Source organism: Stenella coeruleoalba (genome assembly GCF_951394435.1).
Source record: "Stenella coeruleoalba genome assembly, chromosome: 16".
Taxonomy (NCBI): domain Eukaryota; kingdom Metazoa; phylum Chordata; class Mammalia; order Artiodactyla; family Delphinidae; genus Stenella; species Stenella coeruleoalba.
This window is the reverse complement of record NC_137162.1, coordinates 53,911,686-53,934,094: the sequence shown is the minus strand read 5'-3', so window position 1 is coordinate 53,934,094 and position 22,409 is coordinate 53,911,686. Positions and strand designations below refer to the sequence as shown.

At 54.2% G+C, this 22,409-nt stretch overlaps 1 protein-coding gene across 1 annotated transcript in view; it reads right to left on the bottom strand.

Moving 5' to 3' along the window:
- Positions 1 to 899: 899 nt before the first annotated feature.
- The window catches only part of ZCCHC24 (zinc finger CCHC-type containing 24), a 61,903-nt gene continuing 40,393 nt past the window's right edge, over positions 900 to 22,409 (bottom strand). The window contains exons 3-4 of the mRNA XM_079901049.1: positions 13,037 to 13,201; positions 900 to 4,997 (exon numbers count right to left, since the gene is read on the bottom strand). Of these exons, the coding sequence (XP_079757175.1) occupies positions 4,884 to 4,997; positions 13,037 to 13,201 (279 nt within the window). The 3' untranslated portion in view covers positions 900 to 4,883. The remainder of the gene's footprint in view (positions 4,998 to 13,036; positions 13,202 to 22,409) is intronic.

The window sequence follows — 22,409 nt, the reverse complement described above, 5'->3', positions numbered from 1 at the left end:
GGTGGTGTGTTCTTAGATGGTAGCAATTGGCTGAAGCCGAGGATGGGATGTCCTCCAGTGAGCTGGACGCCCTCTGCCCACGGCCTCCTCCCGGCCATCACCGTCCACCCCACAGGACCCTGAGGACCATTCAAAGCCCGGTGTTTCTCAGCCGTGCACACTGGACTGATCAGGGACTTTAAGAACCTGAGGAGACCCAGGCCGGTTTCTCAAGCGTCTCTGGGATGGACCAAGGCTCCCGTAGGCGATTCTGGTGAGCAGCCAGGTTGAGAACCACAAGTGCGTGGATCCTGGGCCGCAGGGCTCCGTACGCAGGTGGCTCCTTCAGGCCTGCTTCGCCGGGGCTCCAGGCCCTGCGAGCCGTGACTTCCCGTCTGTGGCCCCGGTCAAGAGCCCCACCTTGAGACAGCCCAGACAGGTCCTTGCTCAGAAGAAGGGCCCTCTGTTCCTTCTCCTGGGGACTTTCCAGGAGGCCCTGGACACTTGAGCTTGCTCACTGTGGGATGCCCAGCGTCTGAGGCCCAAATCCCTGTCTTGGCAAGAGGGCCAAGTGGGAGCTGCAGCTGCGAGGCCTAGGGCTGCTGTCTCCGAGGAAGATTCACTCCTATATATGGTCACCAGCAGTCTCATCGCAGAGCTAACTGTGACCTAATGTGCCGACAATCTTGCCTAGTCTGGGGCCCCGCTTGGGGAGGGCCCTCGCCCCGGAGAGAGTGTCCGTTTGGGGACAGGGGGGCTGGGTGGAGGCAGGGCCAGGACAAGACATTCCAGACGCGGGAGAGCGGAAGGGCAGCCCCAAGCCGCCCCTACCCAGCTCAGCACCCCCGAATCTGTGAAAACGTTCAGCTCCCTACCGATGCTCCGTGTAAACAAGGACACCCAGGAGGCTCTCTTGCTTTTAAAAGTTCTTTTAATACAGCATGAAAAGGCTATATTTCTATAGGTAGGCCGTATACAGATTCTCCAGGAATAAGGCACACAACGGAATGCCATCCCGAGGGCGGCCCTCGGGAGGGGTCGGGAGGCTTCTCCACGCACCCTCCGAGCTGGCCCACGGGTTCTGTTTGTCTTTTTAGCTGGACACACACGTATTAACAGATACAGACACGGACAGGGTCACCACACAGGAGTGGAGGAGGTCGAACGGTGAGGTTGGCAACAGAGAGCGATGAACTCCCCCGAAGGCCGGACGCCTCCCAAACTCCAGGGTTAGTTGTCACACTGGGCTACGATGTAGTGATGCTGGATTAAATATTCGTTTAGAGTAGATTCAAGTCCATTAGATGTTGGAGGGCAGGTGTAAGGGCTCTGGGTGACAAATCCAAGTTCAAAGAGCATAGGGCACCAAGGCATGGCTCAGATGGCAAAGCTCCAAAGGGGGCGGCTGGAGAAGTCCGCCTCCTGCTTCCTCTTCCATCCTTGGGCCCTGCTGACCGGGAGCCCTGGACCAGGCCAAGGAGACCATCTTTGGAGCTGGCCGACCGTGGTGGGGCTAGTAAGTCACACGCCCTCTCCTCCCCAGGCACACTCCTGCCCCCCACGAGTTTAATAACCATAATAACAAGATAATAATAAGAAGGTGCAAGAGAATGGATTATAATGCTGTGTTATCCTCAGCTGAAGAGGCTCGAAGGGCTCACCATTCCCTTTTCACTAAGTATCTAATAATAGCTTCCCTTAAAAAAAGGCAGTACTTTCCCAAATGCACATATGTATAAATACAGGACAAGAACATATTAATAATAAGTCTATGCACTTGAATAATATGCTGGCTACTTAATACTGATATTTGTATCCAGGGATAACAACAGAGAATAACAATAATATGGCTTAAAGAATTGCAAAGTTTTTTTTCCTCATCAGAATTATGTACCAACTTCATATAATAATCTATGTAGACAATATTTCCTTCTTAATGTAATTCAGTTGCAGACTTTTTACAGACCAAAGCATAGTAAAAAATCAACCCCCCCCAAAAAAACCCAACAGGAAAAAGAGAATAGTTCTCACCATAAATATTTTCTTGCAGCTCAACCAGAAGGTTTGCAAAAAATACTTCCAGAAATCTTCATTTGATATTCTATTGCCCTCCTGAAAGCTCTGAAGTTTTGAAAATGCCTCTCTTTTTGTTTACTTTAATCTCAAAAATCAGGCAATCATATTTTTCTTTTCTTTTTCTTTTTTTTAAAAAAGCCCTCAAATATATACAGACAAAAATCACTGTGAAGATTTTTCGGGAGAAGGTAACAAATTCAGTGTTGTGAGAAAAATTGGAAACCATGCAGAAATTTTAACATCCATGAATTTTCGTTTCAAAATACACACATAGTATTTTTTCTTTAAAAAAAAAAAAAAGGAATTCTGTGTCAAGTATAACTCAAAATAAATACAAATTCACAAGTAGAACTATTGAATACTTCTTATGGGGTAAACACCGTTCTCTCCCAACTGGATCGCTAGATCTACTAACTGCAAGCGATTGTCCCTTTGAACATACTAAAACCACACAATTTCTTGTCTCCTGGGTGCCCAGGCCCTCTGAGCACTTGATTCTCACAGCACCAGCCTGGACAGCAGTGGCTTTCGCTGAGCACACAGAGCTCCCAAATTCAGCCAAACAGTGCGGGAGGGGGCGGTGTGGAAGGGCTGCCTCATAGGGAGGGCCCAGCCCCTGCGGTGGCCAGCTCTGCACAGATGGCGGGGGGTGCCAGCTGGACAAACCCACTGCAAAGGTCACTTTGGGGTGATATCCCTTCTCCTCTTGGCCTGTGGAAGGCCCTGGCCTCCAGGGGTCTGGAGCCTGGGTTCTTTCTAAGGTGTGGGCTTCCCCCATGACTGCAGCCCAGGTACCTGAGGCCAAGGTCCCCCTGTGGAGCCAGGTCCCTGGAAGGGTCGAGACCTGGTCCTTGCAGCAGAGACCAGCACACTGCCCATCACTGCGAATGTTCTCGTTAGCAGGGCACTAGGATGACTGACAGTAACAGCTTCTCCTTGGGGACAGAGAGCCCTGGAACAGGGTGACTCTGGCTCACCTTGACACCCTGGAGCAGGCAGGGAGCAGCTGGGAGGGATTCCTCAGTAGGCGGTGAGCGTGTTCACAGTCAGGGGCAGGCCGGAGGGAGGCCGCTACAGGGCTCAGGCTGGAGCAAATACACCCTTCTTAAAAGCTCAGAGGGCATGGCCCCCCCCCTCCCACCTCCCTGCCCAAATCTACGCTGCAGCCCTCTGGCTGCAAATGCACTCACTCCATCTCTTCGACTCACTCCCTGGACCCCTGATTAACACTTTGCTGTAACTCCTCAGTTGTACAAAGCATTTTCATTTGAAAACAAAAGGCAACTGGACACGGGTTGGGTGTCCTTGAGCCGTGGTAAACACTGAATTTCAGGCCCATTTCGTGGTCTGATTTTTTTTTTTTCCACAGAGGCATAATGTTGGGGCAAAATCAAGTGACCCAGCTCTGACAGCCGGTTCCCCTGGGAGAAAGGAAGGGTGATACGACAATAAAAATAGGACTTCTCACTGGGGAGGGAGCAAAGAGGAAGGCGATCCCCCCACTAGCCAGGACAACGTCGCCCTGACCAGTGTGAACGCCAAGAGGCCTCCCCCCACCTCGGGAGGTAGGAATCATTATCCCCACTTTGCAAACGAGAGGTTCTGTAGCTTGTCTTGGGGTGGGGGTAACCCCCTCCTTCACGTTTGCAGGGTAGGGGACAGCAGGCAGGGCTGGGCCTGCAGGGGCGACAGGGGAGGACGGGAGCCCTCCGCATGACTTCTTAAGTGACCGACTGACGGGTGATACTGGGGGCACGGCACCTGGGGATACTGTCCAAATAAAGCTTTCTGCTCCAGGAGATGGCACACAGCCAGGCTGAATCCCAGAACATCAGAACAGAAACGGGCCTCTCGGCTCTCCGCTGCCAGTCTCTCACTTAACTAGGAGCGAAGCAGAGAGATGAGAATCCTTCCCAGGCTCCACAGTGTGTCGGTGGCGAGGCCAGCATTAAAACCGGGGTCTTTGATCTGCCTGGCCTGTGTCCTTCCTGCCAGAGTGGCTTCCCTGCTGGGTCCTGTAGCCTCCATCAGGGGGTGGCCCCCTAGCGTGGGTGGGAGGGGAGGGAGAGGGGAAGGGAATGGGGCTGACAAAATCCTAGCAAGTGGGGGTAGTAGGTGCTGGGAGAGGGGGGAGGCATTGCCTGATGTGCCCTAGGTCACACCTTGGAACACTGTCCAACATTCAGTGCCTCCCCGTGCCTGACCTCTGGGTCTACGGTGGGGGGCAGGGTGCGGCGCCCAGGTGCAATGCCAGTGACGGCAGAGGCGGTCAGGTTTGGGGCTCAAAGTGGCAGGGGGCAGAGATGCCCGCTCCCCAGCAGCTGCGAGAACAGGTGTCAGCTTGCCATGAGTGCTGACTCAGACAGAAAATTAGGGCTTTCTAAGAGTGGCTTTTCACACAGGGCAAACTGGAAGGTTCTGGGTGGGAAAAGGCGGCCTGGCCGGTCTTGCGGAGACAGTCCCCTGCAGGCTCTGGGATTCACAGTAAATTTAGTGCACTCGTGGCCAATACAAGGCTGCTCACCCCAAAGGGAGTCTCAGAGGAGAGCCTGCGGGGACACCAAGGGCTCTGTGTGGTCTTGTGCGCTGACCTCTGCTTGCCCTATTCCCTCCACACAGACCCAGGGCCCCCCGTAGAGAGTCGCAGAGACCCGGCCTTCTGGGGGCGCAGCTACGTCAGTAACACTGTTTGTCAACATACATGAGCCAAGAGCCCACCCCCTAGACCTGTAAGCCTGCGAGGACGCCCCCGCGCACACAGGGGACACGCAGGGGGGTGGCGTCTTCTCTGGCTGGCAGGAGGGGGCGGGGCCCAGCAGGCGGCCGGGTCATTGCACGCGCCGGCAGTAGTAACCCAGCACCTTGCACTTCTCGCACAGGTGCTGGGGGTGCTCCTTGCTCTGGTCGGACACGTCCAGGCCATCGGGCTTCTCCAGGGGTCTCTGCAGAGAGGAAGGAGGAAGCGGGCCCAAGGGTGGGGAGGAGGGGGCGGAAAGAAAGAAATACCAGAGGAGCAGTGAGAGTGGGGCAGATGCGGAGAGAGGCAGAGAGTGCTCGAGACAGACAGGAGGAGGGAGACAGACAGGGAGGGCCCAGAGAGAGAGCGCAGGCGTCTGTAATCAGAGGTTGTTTCCCAAAGCGCCCAGGACCCTTCCTGCTTCTCGCTTGCTGCAGGCAACCCGAATGTCCTGAGTCCTGCATCCTGGGAGGCATAGGCTGAGGCCTCGGGCTGGGGTCAGTGCTTTGGGAGGAGGTCTCGCACACAGAGCCCCAGGTCTACATGCCTCTTTGCCCCCCAACTCCACCCCCGCCAGTACTCTCTGAGCAGCCACCACCTGAAGCTCACGAATGCCCGAGACGGAGGCAGCACAGCGGGGCCCAGACATTATCCAGACGAAGAAACTGAGGCCCAGCGCAAGGGAGGCCCAAGCCGCATCTCCTGATTCCCAGCATCCACTGCTTCTTCCCAGGCCACTTGTCACCACCACAGCTGCTCCTGCGGCCTCAAGACTCAAGGGGAGTTTACCCTGGACGGGGTCACAGTGTTTCAGGCTTCGGGTAAGCGAGCCCTTAGCTCTGTGACGTCAGCAGCCAGTGTTCTGATGCATTTCACATCCCAGGGCCTGGCACAGTGCCTGCCTCGTTAGTGGAGTGGCTAGGTGTTTCTGAACAGGGAAACTGAGGTCCAGAGAAGGGAGGTGACTTGCCAGACCTCTGAGGCTACTCACTCAGAGCGTGGCCTCAGAGAGCCTCGGTTTCCACATCTGTAAAGTGGGCCATTGTTGCAGCTCGTTTACAGGGCGGAGTCGGATGTCTAGATGCTTGTAAACTGGCGTTTGGCACATACAAGCACGTTTCTGTTACACAGGGGGCTTCCCTGCTCCCTCTGTACCTCGCATCCTGGCTCTCAAAAGCAAGCTTGTTTCTCTGGAAAATGTACGGAGGTTATTAGGCACACCTCCCGAGGCAGACGGTTTCTTGGCTGGCAGCCGTAGCCCCAGCCCAGAACCCCTACCTGTAGCAGGGTCCTCTGCATGGACTCGGGGGAACTCAAAGGAAGCTGATCAGGGCCAGCTGGGAGCCACTTGCCGAGGACAGGGGGCAGGAACTGCAGGCTGGTGTGGGCCAAGGGAGCCTTGGTGCCAGTGACCAGGACCCAGAATGGTCCTGGAGGGGAGCTGAGCGTGAGCGCTACCCCCTGGACAGGCTGCAAACTGCTCAAAAGTAGCGCACCAACTTTTCTGCCTGATTATGCAGTGCCTGGCCTGAAGCTGACGCTCAGAGCAGAGAATGGACGAGTCAGAGGGCTCTAGAAAGCAAGTGTATGGACTGTGGGTGGGCAGCGTTCGGATCCAGGGTCGTAAAGCCCATCCCTGTGCTTCCAGGCCTAAAGCCACACTGGGAAGACATGGAAATAGGGCAGGAGCCTTGCTTCATCTCAGTAAGCTTTCAATGACTGGCTTTCCTAGCCAGGGGAAAGGAGAAAGAGTTTGGCTTCATGTCAAACCTGGACTCAAACTACCTATGAGCTGTGTGACCTTGGGCAAGCCACCTGACCTCTCTGATCCTCCACTTCTTCATCTGTAAAAGGAGATGTCAGTAACACTTTTCTCACGAGACTGTTGTCACAACTCAAGGGAGATCACAAATAGAAAGTGCGTAGCACATAAAAGTTATTAATGTTGTTTATTATTATTACTGATAGGAGGGGAATACCAGCTGGTAGAGGGCCACTGAAAGCTGAAGCCACAATTCCAAGCTGAAAGACCTGGGAAGGTCACATCCCCTCCCTGCCCTCCAGACATCTTGATACACACCTACAGTAGTATCCCAGGGCATGGCCTACACACCCCAGCGCTGGAGAGCTCCCTGGCGGCTGAGCTCACCGGCTCAGCCCATTGCCTGCACTTCACGATCTTGGGCTGAAGTCTGGGTCCCTGTACGCCCATCCCAGTGATCCCAGCCACACAGGGGCCATGCAGACTCTCTGCTGGTCCCCATAGGTCCGATGTGAGCAGCTCTGAAGTCTTCCCTCCCCCAGACCAAACCCAGCCTGATCCAGCTCCCCTCCCGGACTCTTCATGCTGGCCCGAGCCCCTCCCTGAACTCGTCTTCCAAGTGGGGCCGGAGAGACCAGAGCAAGCAGGCCTGACACCACCCTTGCCCCCTGTGGTTTACACTTTGCAAAGCACCACCACATAAATCATACAACCTAACGTCCTGTGAGGGGCATCTTATCATCCTCATATATTACAGATGAGGAAACCGAGGCTCCAAGACATCAAAGGCCCTGCCAGAGGCCTGCAGCTTTACCTACCTGCCAAGGGCTATTGGGAGAGAACTTTCTCCTTTAGAACCTTAACTTGCCCTTCTGTAACTTGGGCTGGGGGGGTTTGATAACATTTGCTGTATGTGTGATAAGGAGAGAAGTAAATGAGATGACTGCCTTAAGGTAGTTTCTAACCATAAAAAGCTCTGTAAGACTCTATAATTGCTGTGTGACCTCTTGCAAGTCACTTGACCTCTCGGTGCCTCAATTTTTCTCCTCTACACAATAGGCTAATAAGGGTACCTACTTGATAGGGTTGTTGTGAAGAGTAAATAAGTTAATATATGCCAAGTTTTTAGAACAGTGCCTGGTACATAAAGAGCAGTTGATCAGTATTAATATCATGTATTATTGCTATTATTATTATGTAGAGGGAGCAGGCTGGGAACAGGGGAATCAGCTGAGTCCCTGTGGAAATGCACTTGCAACATCCTGGCCATCCCCGCTCCTTGGCCATGACCCCGTCAGCGCCCCTTCCCTCCACAGGTCCTGGCTCAGCCCTGCCCAGGCACTGGGTGGAGGAGCTGGGGAAGCTGTCAAGGCGACTCCCCTCTGCGAGGGAAAAACAGTCAGCAGCTGGGATTGATCACCCCAGGGCCATCCCCACCCCCCGCAGTGAGGCAAAGCCCATTAGTGTTTTCTTCTCATGGGGGGCAGGGCTGGCAGGGGGGAGCCGCAGCTGGAGACTGACGGGAAACAGATGTGGTAGGGGAGGGAGGGGAGGGGAAGTGGAGGGTTCTCAGGAGATGGATACCACACAGGTCAGAGCTCAGGGCGCAGTAGAAATAAAGCAACCCCTCTCCACCGTGGGGGGCAGGGAGAGTATGGGGGGACAGAGGCTCTGAGCCCCTCCTCTCAGCTCTTCAAAGGCTCCTGACTGCTGGGGAGCTCGGCAGGGCCACCCCCCCCCTCTGCCCTCAGCCCAGCTTGCCACTTCCCTGAGGGAGAAGAGCCCTGTGACAGGAGGTTGGGGGTGAGGCAAGGGGAGACCCGGTCCCAGGCCCCCCGACTGGCTGAGTGACCTTGCTCAAGTCCCATCTCCTCTCTGGGCCTCAGTCTCCCCGCTGCACACAGTAGGTGCTCAACAAACAAGGGCTGAATGACGAGGAGAAGGAAAAGCAGAGCCACACACACTTGGAAGATTCTTCCTCACTCGGCCTGAGAGACTCTGATCCTGAGTGTGGAGACGGGGAGGTGATGGTCAGGGAGGCTGTGCTTGGACTGAGCTTCGCAGGATGGAGACGAAGCAGGAGAGGCCACTGCCAGCCTGGGGGACGGGGGGACGGCCCGGCATCAAGGAAGGGGCTACGGCAATACAGGGGTGCGGCCAAGGAGGCTGGAGCCACAGTGGAGAGTTGGGTCCTGGTGGACTTGGGTGCATGGCCTGGGCCCTGCCTCTCTGATTAGGTCACAGAGGTGTGAGAGTCATAAGGACTGAGCCTCCCAGAGCCTAGCACAGCCCCAAGCACCATACGTCTGAGCCACTGCAGGAACTGGCCCATTCCCAGCTCTCCTCCCCAGCCAGCCACCCTGACCTGCCCTTGCTGTTCCCCCTGCCCCTGCTTCCCCCAGGCCACTCATCTGTCCCCTCCAGGTTCCATGTTTTCCTCCAGCCCCAAACTTGATCCCTCTTCATGAGTTCCAGCTTCTCTACTGACCTTGGGTAAGTCACTTATGCCCTTTGCCTTAGTTTCCTCCTCTGTAAAATGGGGAGACAATAGAGCTGACCTCATGGGGTGGCTGAGAGGATGAAGGTATAAAATACGCAGAGGAGTGTCTGGCCACCGCACACTGCTGTCACAATTTCCCCAATTCCTGCCAGTCTCCAGTGACTGAGACGCACCTACAGCACCCCTCCTCTCTCCTGTGCTCGGAGCCCAGCCCAGCGCTTTGCTCCAGCCCACCGGGTTCAGAGGGCGCGAGCTGGGACACCAACGGAGGCCTGCCTGGCCTCAGGGCCGGGCTCCAGACACAGGTGCAAGTTCAACGTCAAGACACCACTTCCACCTGGGGGCCCTGGAAAGGCCACGTGGCTTCTCAGGACTGCACGTTCCCTCCCAGTGAACAGGACACCCGGTCTGAGGGCAGAGAACACATGAAGGGTGTGCAGGGGCTCAGCACACCTGCGACTCAGAAGAGGAGTTCTCTGAACGCCAGTTGCTAACCCTGTCTGATGGAATCCTGTCCCTTGGGTTGCAGAGGAAGCTCCTGGAAAGCCAGGCAGCCCCCTGACCTTCGTCTTCCTTCAGAGCCTGCACAGACCTGGCGAGCAGCCGTCAACAAAGTGTGTCCAACAGGAGAAAGTAGGAACCCCTCTGCCAGCACGGGCCACGCACAAGGGCCCTGGGGGAGCAGAGTTCAACGAGGGCGAGCGTGCTGACAGTCAGACATTTGGGGAGGTGCTTTTGAACTGGGGTTCCAGACCAGCTCAGGAATTGCCAGGAAGACTCCAGGATCCAGGTGCCATGGCTCCTTCACACTGCCCGCCTTCAGCCCCAGCCCCGACATGCTCCTACCACACTCTGTGCATATCGCGTGCCCTGTGCCCAGCCACTGGGTCATCGAGCCTGTCTCGGCGCTCCAGGGCCTTGGTGTCTCCCTTGGTGCCATTAGCTTGTGGGCCAGGCCCCCTGCACTAAGGAGCCCCTTGTCCACTGGGCTGCACGGCCAGCTTCCCATCTATTTGCCTGTGTGCGACAGTGTGGGTGATGGGAACCACGGAAACCCTTGGGGGCAGGAGGATGGAGAGTCTGCAAACAGAGGCAAAGGAGGCCTGCACGAGGGTCATAAAATCACAAAATGTTTCAACCACAAGAGTCCTCTTGGACAACTCCCAGATGCTCCTAGTAGGATAAAGACCAAATTCCATGCCATGGCCCCTGAGCCAGCGCAAGGCAGCCCGGCCCCTCCTTCCGCACTTTGCTTCACCCCTCAGCTCCTCCAGTGCTCGGCTGGGCCCTGTCCTCTCCACTCTGCACGTGCTGTTCCCTCACCAGAAGCGCACCCTCCCCTCTCTGCCACTCCCACCCCAGCCGCCTTCGTCTGCTGACCCTCCACTGCCCCTCAGCCTGACGTCACTGCCTCGGCGGATCCTCCCCCATCCTCCTGCCTCCCTTTCCCCGTGGCCTCCTCTGCCGCCCCCCCACCCCCGCCCGCCCCCGCTCCTGCCATCCGTCTTGGTGACTCAGCTTACACAGGGAAGGCTCGCCCCACCCCCGCTCCCCGTACCCCAACTACTTCACCAGCAGTGACCGTGTCTCCCACCATCTCCTCAGCCAGAGCCTGGACTTGGCCTTCAGAAACCTGCTCTCTGTCTGGCTCTCGGGTCCCGCACTCCCCCCAGTCCTGGCCCCGCCTCTCCATCAGGGCCCCTCTGGCTTCCCTTCCCAGCCATCCAGCTCACAGCCCAGGACCACACTCTTCCAACATCACACCTGACTCTTTGAACTCTTCCCTCTGAAACACTCATCTGGCACACCTCTGTCCCTGAACCCCTGTAACACCATCTCTGGCCCACAACTGTGCAGTGAACACTACTGGCCAAGTCACAGAACCGGGCTGATGGCTTGGGTGACAGCTATGATCTCGAAGCTCCCCCTGGGCTGGCATGCTGCTTGCCAGTCCGGCTATGTTTCTCTAGTAGGTTCGCTTCCTCCCTTGTCCTTCCCCAAGCCCACCACACCCCTCCTCACTCTGACTTTTAGCTGAAAACCTCATGTCCCATTTCACTGAGAAAACAGAAGCCCTGGAAGTGAGGTCCCCCTTCTCTGCCCCATCAAACCCACGACCCTCCCCAATCATCCCCCACCTCCCTCCCTCCCGGGCTGATGATAAGGCATCTCCCTCTTGTCCCCTTATCATCAGCCTTTTGCTTTCTTCTGGGTCATTCTCATTTGCCTATAATGTGCTCCAGGCTCTCCCATCTTCAGAACACCCATCTCAACGCCACCGTCCCTACTCTAGCTACTGTCCCATTTCTCTGCTTCTCTCCACAATCAATGCCCTTTGCAAAAGTGGACAGTGAAGGTATTTCCTCTGCGGCCTGGCCCAGGGAACCTCCACCACCATGGACACTGCCCTGGCCAACAGATCCGCTGTGAATTAACATCTCCCCTCCGCCTCATGTCCGACCTAAAGGGCATCGGCTTCAGTGGTTCTCAGAGCTTGGTGGCGGCTCAAAAAGTCCTCCAGGTAAAAGTGATGCCCTCCAAAGTTTCGGGACCACCTCCTTATTACCAAACCTCCAGGGCCCTTCTCCACGGTCATTACACCCGACATCTCAGCACCCGCCACCACCTGTGCTGCCACCCTCCCACCCCCAGGACTCCACGCTCCTTGGTCCCCCTCCTCGCCGGACGCTTCTCCTCCATCTGACCTCCGAATGCTGGGATTCCACAACACATGGTCCGGGGAATCCCTTCGCTACTTTACCCACATTCTGCAGGCAATCTCATCATTCCCTAAATACCTTTAGGCCAATGGTACCCAATTCCCGGTGAACCACCTTGACTTCTCATACGAGCTTCAGAATAACAAACCCAGCTGCCCTCTTGACGTCTCGACCTGGATTTTCAGGAACATCTCAAATGTAGCATGTATTAGAGATCTCTTGCCTTTATCTAGAACACCTCTGTCCCATCCCAACTGCCCCCAGCCCAGGCTGCCCACCTTGGTAACGACCACCTCCATCCACTCAGGAGCTCAAGCCAGAGTGTGATTGTTCTCATTCCTGGATTCCTGGCCCCCCCTCACCTTTCACATCTGACCCCGTGATGCTCTGTGTTGGACCCAAATCCAGAGCCACCACCTTAGTTCAGACCTCCTTCGGTTCGCCCGGGACTATGGCCATGGCTTTCCTGCTGGTCTCCCCAGTCTCCCAGCCCCTCTAGGCCAGTCTCTACACACAACCAAAGCAATCATCTCAAAATGAAGCCGAAAGCCCTGTTGCTGGGGGCTTCCTTGTAGGGCCCCCCGAATTCCTCTGGTGACTGCTCCATTTAGCTCTCCCGTATCTCCCACTCCACTCTCCTGTTCCTTCACTGAGCTTTCAGCCTTGAGCATCTCCAGTCCAACAGTCTCAGGGCATTAGCACTTGCTGTACCCTCTTCCCAGGATGACCACCCTCCCTCTGGTGACAGGTCTAGCTTCCTCCCCTGCTTCAGGCCCCAGAGTAAATGCCGCCTCCTCTCTGCAGCCTGCAGTAAGTGAGTGCTGCCTGGGACGAGCTGCCTCAACCCCCTCCCAGCAGGGCAGGCCGGCCCTTGGCCACCAGCCCCGTTGCACAGTATCTGGCACCCAGTATCCACCTTGTACACATGCGCCAACTGGGCGAAGAACCAACAAAATGCACTTTTCTACAGCATCCCGCCGCCTGCGTATCCCTCTTTGTGTCACGGTTGCAGTTCGTTACTTTCAAAATTCACTGGGGTCTGTGGTCTCAGGGTCTTCGTACAGTTGCCCATTTATCTTCCTTCCCTTCCTGGAGAAACAAGCCCTCTCCCCCCCACTTCCTATGAGACAAGGAAAGAGAGGGCTAACTTGGATAGATCTGGTCCCATCCCCGTCGTCTGAGGCTCAGTAAGGGAAAAGCTCCCCCTCCCCTGGTCCTTCTGCCTCACCTGCTCCCGCTCCCCCGCCCCTCGCCCGGCTCACCTGCTTGTGTGGGTACACGTTGATGTGGCACTTGATGCACTCCTGCCCCATATTGGCCCAGGAGTTCCCGCTCATCCATTTTCTCTTGCACTTGGGACACTTGTACTCGCCAAAGCAGCGCTTTTTGCCCTGGTACGGGGTCAGACCCTCGCCTTTGGGGCGTGCCTAGAGGACAGGAAGCAAACACAGGGATTAGGATCCAACAGGCCCAAATGATGCCCCACAGGGGTCCTCATGGTTTCCCTCTTCAGCCTTCATGCCCTGTGTCCCCGTGTGCCAGAGATACCTTTTGTCCTCAGTCCAGAGAACACCAGAGTCACCCTCAGAGCACACATGGGAATCCCAAGGCTGGGAGACTCGTGTGGGGACAGAGAACAGAGGAGGTGGTGAGTGGCGCACATCTCTTTTAGATTTAAGGGAGCAAAGTCCTCGATGGTGGCTAGGAACTACTCCTTTAACTCTGCCGTCATGAAGGGGCAACTGGTGGTCACATGACCTCACACAGGTGCTCTCTGGCCCTGGGTGGTGTGGTTTAAATGGCTACTGAAGAGACAACGCAGGCAGAATACAACCTTGTACGCAGCGAAAGTGTGTCTCCCCTCACCCCTGCTCCCAGCCATCTGCTGCCTTACCTGGTGGCTATCTGAATTTCCTTTAGACCACCCCAAAGATGGGCTCTCCATTTACAAACATATACACCACATACATACGTACGTGCAGCCTTTCTTTTCCCCCACTCGTATGGAGACAGACTATATACTTGGTTCTGCATCTTCCCTTTTCACTTAATAATATATCTCAGACATATATATAATATTTTCCACCACATCAGTATAAACAGAGCTGCTGTATTGTGTTTGAGGGTTGCACAGTATTCAAATCTATGCAAGGTTCGTAGTGCTTTCCCATCACTACTGCAAATGTCTAGATTGTTTCCACTCTTCTATTACAAGCAATGCTACTATGAATAACTTTGCATATATGTGTGTATGTACATATATAATTTTGCACAGGTGACAGTACATTTGTTGAATAAATTCCTAGAAGTGAAATTGCTGGGTTGATGGGTATGTACAATTTTCATTTTTAAAGATGACAATTGCCACTACCCGCCTCCACGCCTCCAGCTGCAGGTGTACCAACTTAATGTCCCGTCTCCTCCCTAACAGAGTTTTCATCTTTGCCAACCTAAGAGGTAGAAAATCTTCTCAGAGTAGCTTTGACTTGTACGACATGTATTATGAGCAAGTGAGAATTTTTTTTTTTTTAAATATGTTGTCTTCTGCCATTTTTTAAAAAAATTTATTTATTTATGGCTGTGTTGGGTCTTCGTTTCTGTGCATGGGCTTTCTCTTGTTGTGGCAAGTGGGGGCCACTCTTCATCGAGGTGCGCGGGCCCCTCACTATTGTGGCCTCTGTTGTTGCGGAGCACAGGCTTCAGACACGCAGGCTCAGTAATTGTGGCTCACAGGCCCAGGTGCTCCGTGGCATGTGGGATCTTCCCAGACCAGGGCTCGAACCCGTGTCCCCTGCGTTGGCAGGCAGATTCTCAACCACTGCGCCACCAGAGAAGCCCAAGAGAGAATTTCTGCATTTAAGAACCACTTGTGTTTCCTTTGTGAACTGTTAGTTCATATACTTTGTGATTTTTTTTTTTCTGCCGGGGTTTGGTATTTTTCTTGTTGATCTGTAACTGCACTTTATATATTAAAGAAACTGGCTCTCTCCTATATGGTATTTTTTTTTAAGCAGGTTTATTGAGATATGGTTCATGTACCCGACATTTCACCTATTTAAGGTGTACAGTTCAGTGGGTTTTAGTATATTCACAGAGTTATACAACCATCACTACAGTCTAATTTTAGAACATTTTTCATTACTCCCCCAAAGAAATTCTGTATTCATTAACAATCACTCACCATCCAACCCCCCACTTCCTCACCATACCCAGCCCCAGGCAACCACTAATTTACTTTCTCTTTCTATAGATTTCCCTACTCTTGACATCTCATACAATAATTGCCCTTTTGTGTCCGGCTTCTTTCGCTCACTGTAGTGTTTTTAATGTTAATCCACATTGCAGCATGTATCAGTATGTCATTCCTTTTTGGTGCCGAATAATATCCCATTATATGGTCGTGCCGTATTTTATTTACTCATTCATCAGAGGAAAGACACTGGGTTGTTTCTAATTTTTGGCTACTATGAATCATGCTGCTATGAACATTCATGTACAAGCTGCCTAGTGTTTTAGAGAGTTGAATTTGTTGCCCCATTATTTGAAAGTGCGAGATTTCACATAGAAATATGACCACATTGGTCCAGAATCCTTGCTGGTGATGAGCAGCTGAGGTTAAGGAGTGGCCACCCCATCAGACCGACTGCAATGCATTCTCTGTGTCACCTCTGTTCCGACCAACTGCGCCCTGCATTATGTCACCTGCTTAGCACTCACAGGATTTGAGTTTGAGGCCGGCTTAAATGCAGGCACTACACTGTGACTATCAGTCATTCCTAGACTGGCATCCTGAGCATTGCCTGGGAGCTCATTAGAAATGCAGAATCTCAGGCCCCATCTTCGATCCACTGAATCAGAATCTGCATTTTCACAGGAGCCCCAGAGAATTCATACGCTATTAAGTGTAAGAAGTACTGGTCTACGAGGTGGTCTGTCCATAGTAATGTTTCCCTGGGTATTTGCCTGTTTCTGAAGTAGTGTATAAAGGTTAAGAACACCAGACTCTGGATTCAAATCCTAGCTCTGTGATCCTGGGCGAGTCACTTCACAAGATTAATGATAGGAACTACCACGAAAGACTGTTCTGAGGATTAAGTGAGGTAAAACACTTAGAACGATGCCTGGCAAATCGAACAGGAGTATTAATTATTATTATTTAATAATATAGAACAATAGCGGTATATAAAATAATAATTTCTTCCTTCAGTAATCATGTCTTTCTTGCCCAGCCGCCATTACCACCACTTGGTGACAGCCTACCAGAATTACAGACAAAACCCTAGAAATGGACGTACGTGCTGAATGTGTAAATCTAAACTTAGAAAGTGGCAACAACGCCGTGCTGGTCTTCTGGGCCCACTGCCTAATGTCTTTTGGATCGTTATTGGCCTTCCTGGAAGCCATGATATCCTGGGGAGAAGACCGAGCTCCAAGGCAGGACTGGCTCTCCGCACTGGTCAGGTCCATGAGAGAGGCTAGTTATGCCAAGGGGAGCACTCGGCGTGCAGCCAGGGCCCAGGGTCCAGTCAATTTGCAGTAGACAGGCCACCTATGACTCTGAAGGCACTTCGAGTTGTGTTGGTCTCAAGATACGGGGTGTGCAGTGACCCAACCACTTCTAGCGGCACGTTTTTCTACCTGGTGCCTGGTACCCACAACTTACACAGCCTCCGTTCTGCAGTAATCCCGAAATAAAGTACTAGATGAACTCAGTTTCCTGGTCCCTGTTCTTAAAGGCACTTACATTTTAAAGGGGGACAAGGGACAGGCATGCGGTGCCTCACTAATGGTAGGATTTGAGACTTCTTGGTTGAAGTGGGAAATGTGGGGGCCATCACCAGCCAGACCCACTCTGGGCTCTGGTTCTGCAGGCCTCTTGGTTCAGAGACTGATGGGACTTGGCACCTGGCCTCACACAGCCGGGTCCAAGGGCAGGGGTCAAGGCATCTCGGGACACTTAGTAGAGTGAAGGGTGAGGATTGGGGCAAGACTGACAATTCAGTTCCCAAAAAGTCTCTGCTTCAGAAATGAACAGGAAGGAAAGGTACACAAATAAAAAGACACAGCATGTGCAGCAAAGGGAGAAGCAGGAAGGTGAGAGAAGAGCAAGGGGGTGAGTCGGAACGCATCACCACACCATGTAATTAGAAACCTGGACATTCTGGAGGCTTCCATCAAGGACTGGGAGCTTCTGGGCAGGGACAGGGGCTCCAGGCTCCTGCAGTATCAAACATCTTCAGCGCACCATTCCCACACTGCTGTCAGGCCAGGCACTGGGAGGGCCCAGCTCTGACACCCCCCCACATGATACGTGGCTCAGATCTTAGACTTCAGGGCCAGATGCCAGTGGTGGCATTCTACCTCTGCCTGTGACTATCTGGGGGACCTTCAGCAAGCTATGCAACCCCTTTGTGACTTGGTTTCCACAGGAACCCAGGATGCTGGTAACGGGCCAGCTTTCCCAGCGCTGTTGGAGGGATTTGATGCATTCTCGCAGATGAAGGTCTTAGCCCGGTGGGTGGACACTGCAAGTGCTCAGTAACCATCAGTGATTTCAGTAGCATTCGCTTCTGGGGCTTGTGCAGGGAGAGGGAGCAGATGTGTTCCAGGTGATACAGAGGCTGGGGCTGAGACCAATGGGCATAAACCGTAAGAGGAAAGTCCCAAAGATGGGAGGGAAGCCTGAGTAGAGGGTGGGCTCACCACCCCTGTGTTGCCGGGGGGTGGGGGGTGGCAAGTAAAAATAATTCACCTTCTGGAATCCTCAGGGGGAGCCATAAAGGTAGAGGAAGGCTGTGGAAGCTCTGAGGATGCTGCTGGCAGAGGACAAAGGGAAGAGTGAAGAGAACAGACTTCTATGAAGGACCACCTGTGAGCTAGGCTTTGTGCTACAGCTCCACGGCCTGTCAGGCTCCCATTCAACTCTCCCCATAACCCTGTGGGGCAGGGAGTATCATCACCCACTTAACAGATGGTGAAACTGAGGCACGGGGAAGGGGAAGCACTTGCCAAAGAGTTTCTAGCATGTGAGGGGCAGGAGGCCAGGCCCAGCAGGCTTTTCCACAAGGCTACACCCTTTCTGTCTGTCACCCCCAAGTGTGTCCCCACCATGAAGCTGAGGCCTGTGCTCAGGAGAAGAAATCCCCCAGGCCCCAGGGCCTCCAGCTCAGCCTAGCCCAGTGGCTTTGCCCTCCTACGGGTCAGAGGGGAGAGATGCCTGTGGGGCAGGGGCAGAGAGGCAGTGGACGGAGGGAGGGCAGGCCAGCAGGCAGCTCTGGGCAGCAAGCAGCAGCTTCCCGGAAGGGCTCAGTCCCATCATTCTTACGCTCAGACAAGAGCAGGGCCAAAGGGAGTAGGAATTTTTGACAGAAAGAAGGCTTCTCTGCCCCCCACACTTTCCCCCTGCCTCTCCTCCCAGAAAGGCATGGCCTCTTCTCATAAACGTCAGCATGAAGCAGACAGTGACTACCAATGGCCCTGCAGGGACCACTGCCCATCCCGACTGGGAAGCAGGCCAGGCCTGACCAGGCTCTCCTGACCCGGGTCCCTGCCACACACCCCTCTGGGAAATCACAACTGCCAGGAGCTCAGGCAAAGCTCAGTGGGGCTCAGAAACCAGCCCTCTTAGTACAGACAGGCCCTCTGGGGACCAAAGAGGCCAGGGAACTTGCTCAAGGACACATAGCAAATCAGGGACTGAGCTGAGACGAGGCATCAGGTCCTCTGACCTCCAGATCAGGCTAGAATCACCATGGAGGGGAGCCTGGGAAGTGAGAGATGGTGGCTGGCATGGTGGTGGGAAGGAGGACTTGTGCCAGGGAGTAACCGGGGCAAAGCTGGGCGGGGAGTGGAAGGTGACATCCGGGCAAGCCAGCAGCTTGGGGAGAGATGTAGAGGATGCTGACACTACCTGGGCACTTTTTCGGGATGGCTCAGTGCTTTCTTCCCAAAGGCTCATGAGATTTCTTGTGGCTGGACGCTAGGTAGTGAGCTCCCTTTCACTAGGGGTATGCAAGCAGAGACTGGGTGAACAACTATCAGGGACATTGCCAAAGGGACTTTTGCCCTGGTCAGACAATTGGACCAGGTAACTCTGAGGGCACTTCAGCTCTGTAATCCTCCCAACTCTTGTTGCTGGTGAAGGCCAACCAGGCAGGTGTGGAGAGGGAACACTCTCAGACACTGCTGGGGGTGGGCTTGAACAAGTACATTTCCTACTGCATTTCTATAGTGCAACTTGGTAAAGGTTTCAAACTTTAAAAGTTCCATTCCTTCCCTCCCAGCAAATCTATATCTGGGCGACCATCCTAAGGAAATAAAAGATCAGAGGTGCAGACCACAGGGATGTTCAAGGATATCCATCACAGCATTGTTTATGACAGCGACAGGCTGGAAAAAAACGAATGCCTTGGTTCCCTAAATGACGTTACACCCATTGGACAAATGACAACAAAGCCATTGAAATATTTATGAGGTTTTTAAAAAAGGGTTTGGGAAAACATTTTAAAAAGAAAGCAGGATAAGCGATTGAATATAGACTGCTCCCAGAGTAAAACTGTAAAAAGGAAAAATGTGCAAGGAAAGGGCCGGCAGGAGATCAGTCAGAAGTGTTCAGAGGTTGCCTCCAGGAGACAGGATGCTCTGCTCTAATTAATGAATTGTCTTGAATGAGTAGGTATGACTTTGATGGAGAAAATTATGATGGTCCATCAGCCGACTCCCTGGCCTGCAGGCCCCTCCTGCCCACAAGGGGGAGTCCTGTGCTTTTCCAAGGTGGTGGGAACAGACAGAGATGGCAGCTCTGTCCATACTTGTCCCCTGGGGCCTGGGTGCCAGGCAATGGCCAACCTCTGGCTGCTGGTTCTGTTGGACCACGTTCATGTCCGTAGAGCTGCCCTCCCCGCCCCCCCGGCCATGGAGTGGACTTCCCACCCCCTGGATCCCATTTGCTCCCTCAATTTTGAGGACAGCTGGAAGTATCCACACCTATCACATGACATAAGAGTCTGGCTGGTCACTGTGCCCATCAATTTCCCTGCTCCTGCTTCCTGAAGTCCCACCAGTAGTCAGGCTTCAGAGTGAAGTTTGTTTTCCTCTTGGCCCCTTTAAGAGTGTCTTTTTAAAAAATTTTTGTTTATTTATTTATTTGGTTGCGTTGGGTCTTCGTTGCTGCGCGCGGGCTTTCTCTAGTTGCAGCGAGCGGGGGCTACTCTTCATTGTGGTGCACAGGCTTCTCATTGCAGTGGCTTCTCTTGTTGCGGAGCATGGGCTCTAGGTGTGTGGGCTTCAGTAGTTGTGGCACGTGGGCTCAGTAGTTGTGGCACGTGGGCTCAGTAGCTGTGGCGTACAGACTTAGTTGCTCCACGGCAGGTGGGATTGGGATCTTCCTGGTCCAGGAACTGAGCCTGTGTCCCCTGCATTGGCAGGTAGATTCTTAACCACTGCACCACCAGGGCAGTCCCTAGACTGAGTCTTTTTTGCAGGGAGATGACATTGTCATCGTTGGTAGCTTGAAGGAGAGCATCCCAGGGACGCTGGCCCAGGAGGGGGCAGTGAGGTGGGGTGCTGAGGACCTGAGGCCATGCCCTGTGCATCATGGCTCCACACTGGCTTCTGCCCCAGGACACATGGCCTCTGCTCTCTGGATCACGGTTTTGGCTATGGGCCCCAGCTGCAGGCCTCAGCCCCAGCCCTGGCCACACCACCTCTGCCTGCCTGCGCCCGGCCAAGCTCTGGGACACAGTAATAGCCATACTCGTTGGGTGTCTTGTCAGAGCCAGACCCCCTTTGTACAATCACCTTATGAGTCAAGTATGCTTAGTCTCAGGTTTCAGATGAGAACACCGAGGCATGAAGAGGTTAAGTAACTCACCCAAGGCTATACTATCAGCAGGCGGTAGAGTCTGGACTTGAACCCAGGCCGCTGACTCAAGCCCATCCTCTCAATTGCCCCGCAGTGTGCGAAGACGATATTAAGATGAGGAACCCATCCGGCCAGGATGGTGAGAAACAGGAAAGTGTTGCTATTGTCACAGACCCTGGCATGCTGGGTGGCCCAGGGGGCATCCCTTCCCCTCTCTGGGCCTCAGTTTCCCCATCTCTCGAATGAGCGTGGCACTGACCACTGGGCAGGCTCACTTTCCTCCCTGAGGCCCATAGGACAGCCTGGCAGCCGCCCTCACGCTCCCACTCTGCCAGGGAACGCTAGGCTGACCCCACAGTGCGTCCAGCTGACAGGCACTGGCCGAGCCAAGAGAAGCAAGGGAGGAACAAGGAACAGACGGGCTCCTTGCTGGATCCCTGTGCCCCCGTCTGCATGCTCTCCTGTGGCCAGGCGGCCGAGGCTATCCTGGCCTAGAGTTGAGAGGGAAAGAGCCCTGGGTTTGAGATGCCCTTTCCATAGATGAAGACACAGAGAATGAAGGGCCCAGGACTCTTTGTGCGTCCCTGCTGGCCCTTCCTGGAAGGCACAAGAGGGTTCTGGGGACCCTTTCTAAGGGCTGGGGCCTCTCCCTGGAGGAGGCAATGCCCCTCTCCCAGAGTCTCCTCTCTTGAGCCCCCCTTCCTCAGGCCCACAGGTACCCCCTTGCCCTCCGTGCTGTCTCTCCCCTCAAGCCTGGACCCATGGGGAGTAAACAGGGGCTGCGGTCAGAGGCCGGGGCTCAGCCCTGGCTCTCCCAGGCCCAACCTGGAACTTCATCTGCCGAGTGTAGGAGCTGGGGCGCTAACATTTCATGAGCACCTACTATGGGCCAGTCACTTGCCAACCTGTCACTCCAAAGCTCTTCCATTCTATGGGAGAGCAAACAGAGGCCCAGAGAGGCCCAGCAAACTGTGCAGGGCCCCACAGCCGTGGAGCCAAGACTTGAACCCGGTCCGCTGACACCACAGCAACACTCCCCCACCTCATGCACAACCGCTCCTGAAATGGTTGTGGGAAAATGAGAGAACAAGCCTGCTCCTAGGACCACGACTCCACCTCTGAGCTCCGGCCCTTGGCTACCCCTGCAATTATTCATTCATTCAACTAACATTTATTGAGCACCCGCTCTGCCCCAGGCTCTGTGGAACATTCCAGGAATATGGAAATAAGCAAGACAGATGAGGAATGCTCTCACAGTCTGGGGCCTTCCAAAGGGACCAGCCCTGTGTGACCCTTTCACCAAGCGTGGTCCACACCTGTCACAGACACCCTCGGACACACATTTTCAGGCTCTGGCCCAAGTCAGACTCACACCTGCAGAAACACTCTTGGACCCACGTTCTCAGGCAGAGGCTGCTCTTCACCCAGTCCTCCTAGGTGACAGGCATGCAGCCAATGCAGGACACGTGAAATGATCTCTAATCAATGCAACAGCCCTATGAAATCAGCACTCTGAACCCTACTGACAGATGAGGAAACTGAGGCTGGGGACAGGGGTAGCACTTGCCCAAAGTCACAGAATCAGTAAGCGGTGGGGCCCGCATTGGAGCCAGGATGCGGGCTTAAGCCTGTTCAGTGCCCGGACCCATGCTTCTCTTTCCCCTGCGCCCTGTGACACTGCTTTAGCCGCCCTCCAAAGACCTCCACACTCACGTGTCCACACACATGGCCCGGGGAGGTGGGCAGGAGGGCTGCTTCAGCCTCTGCAGCCT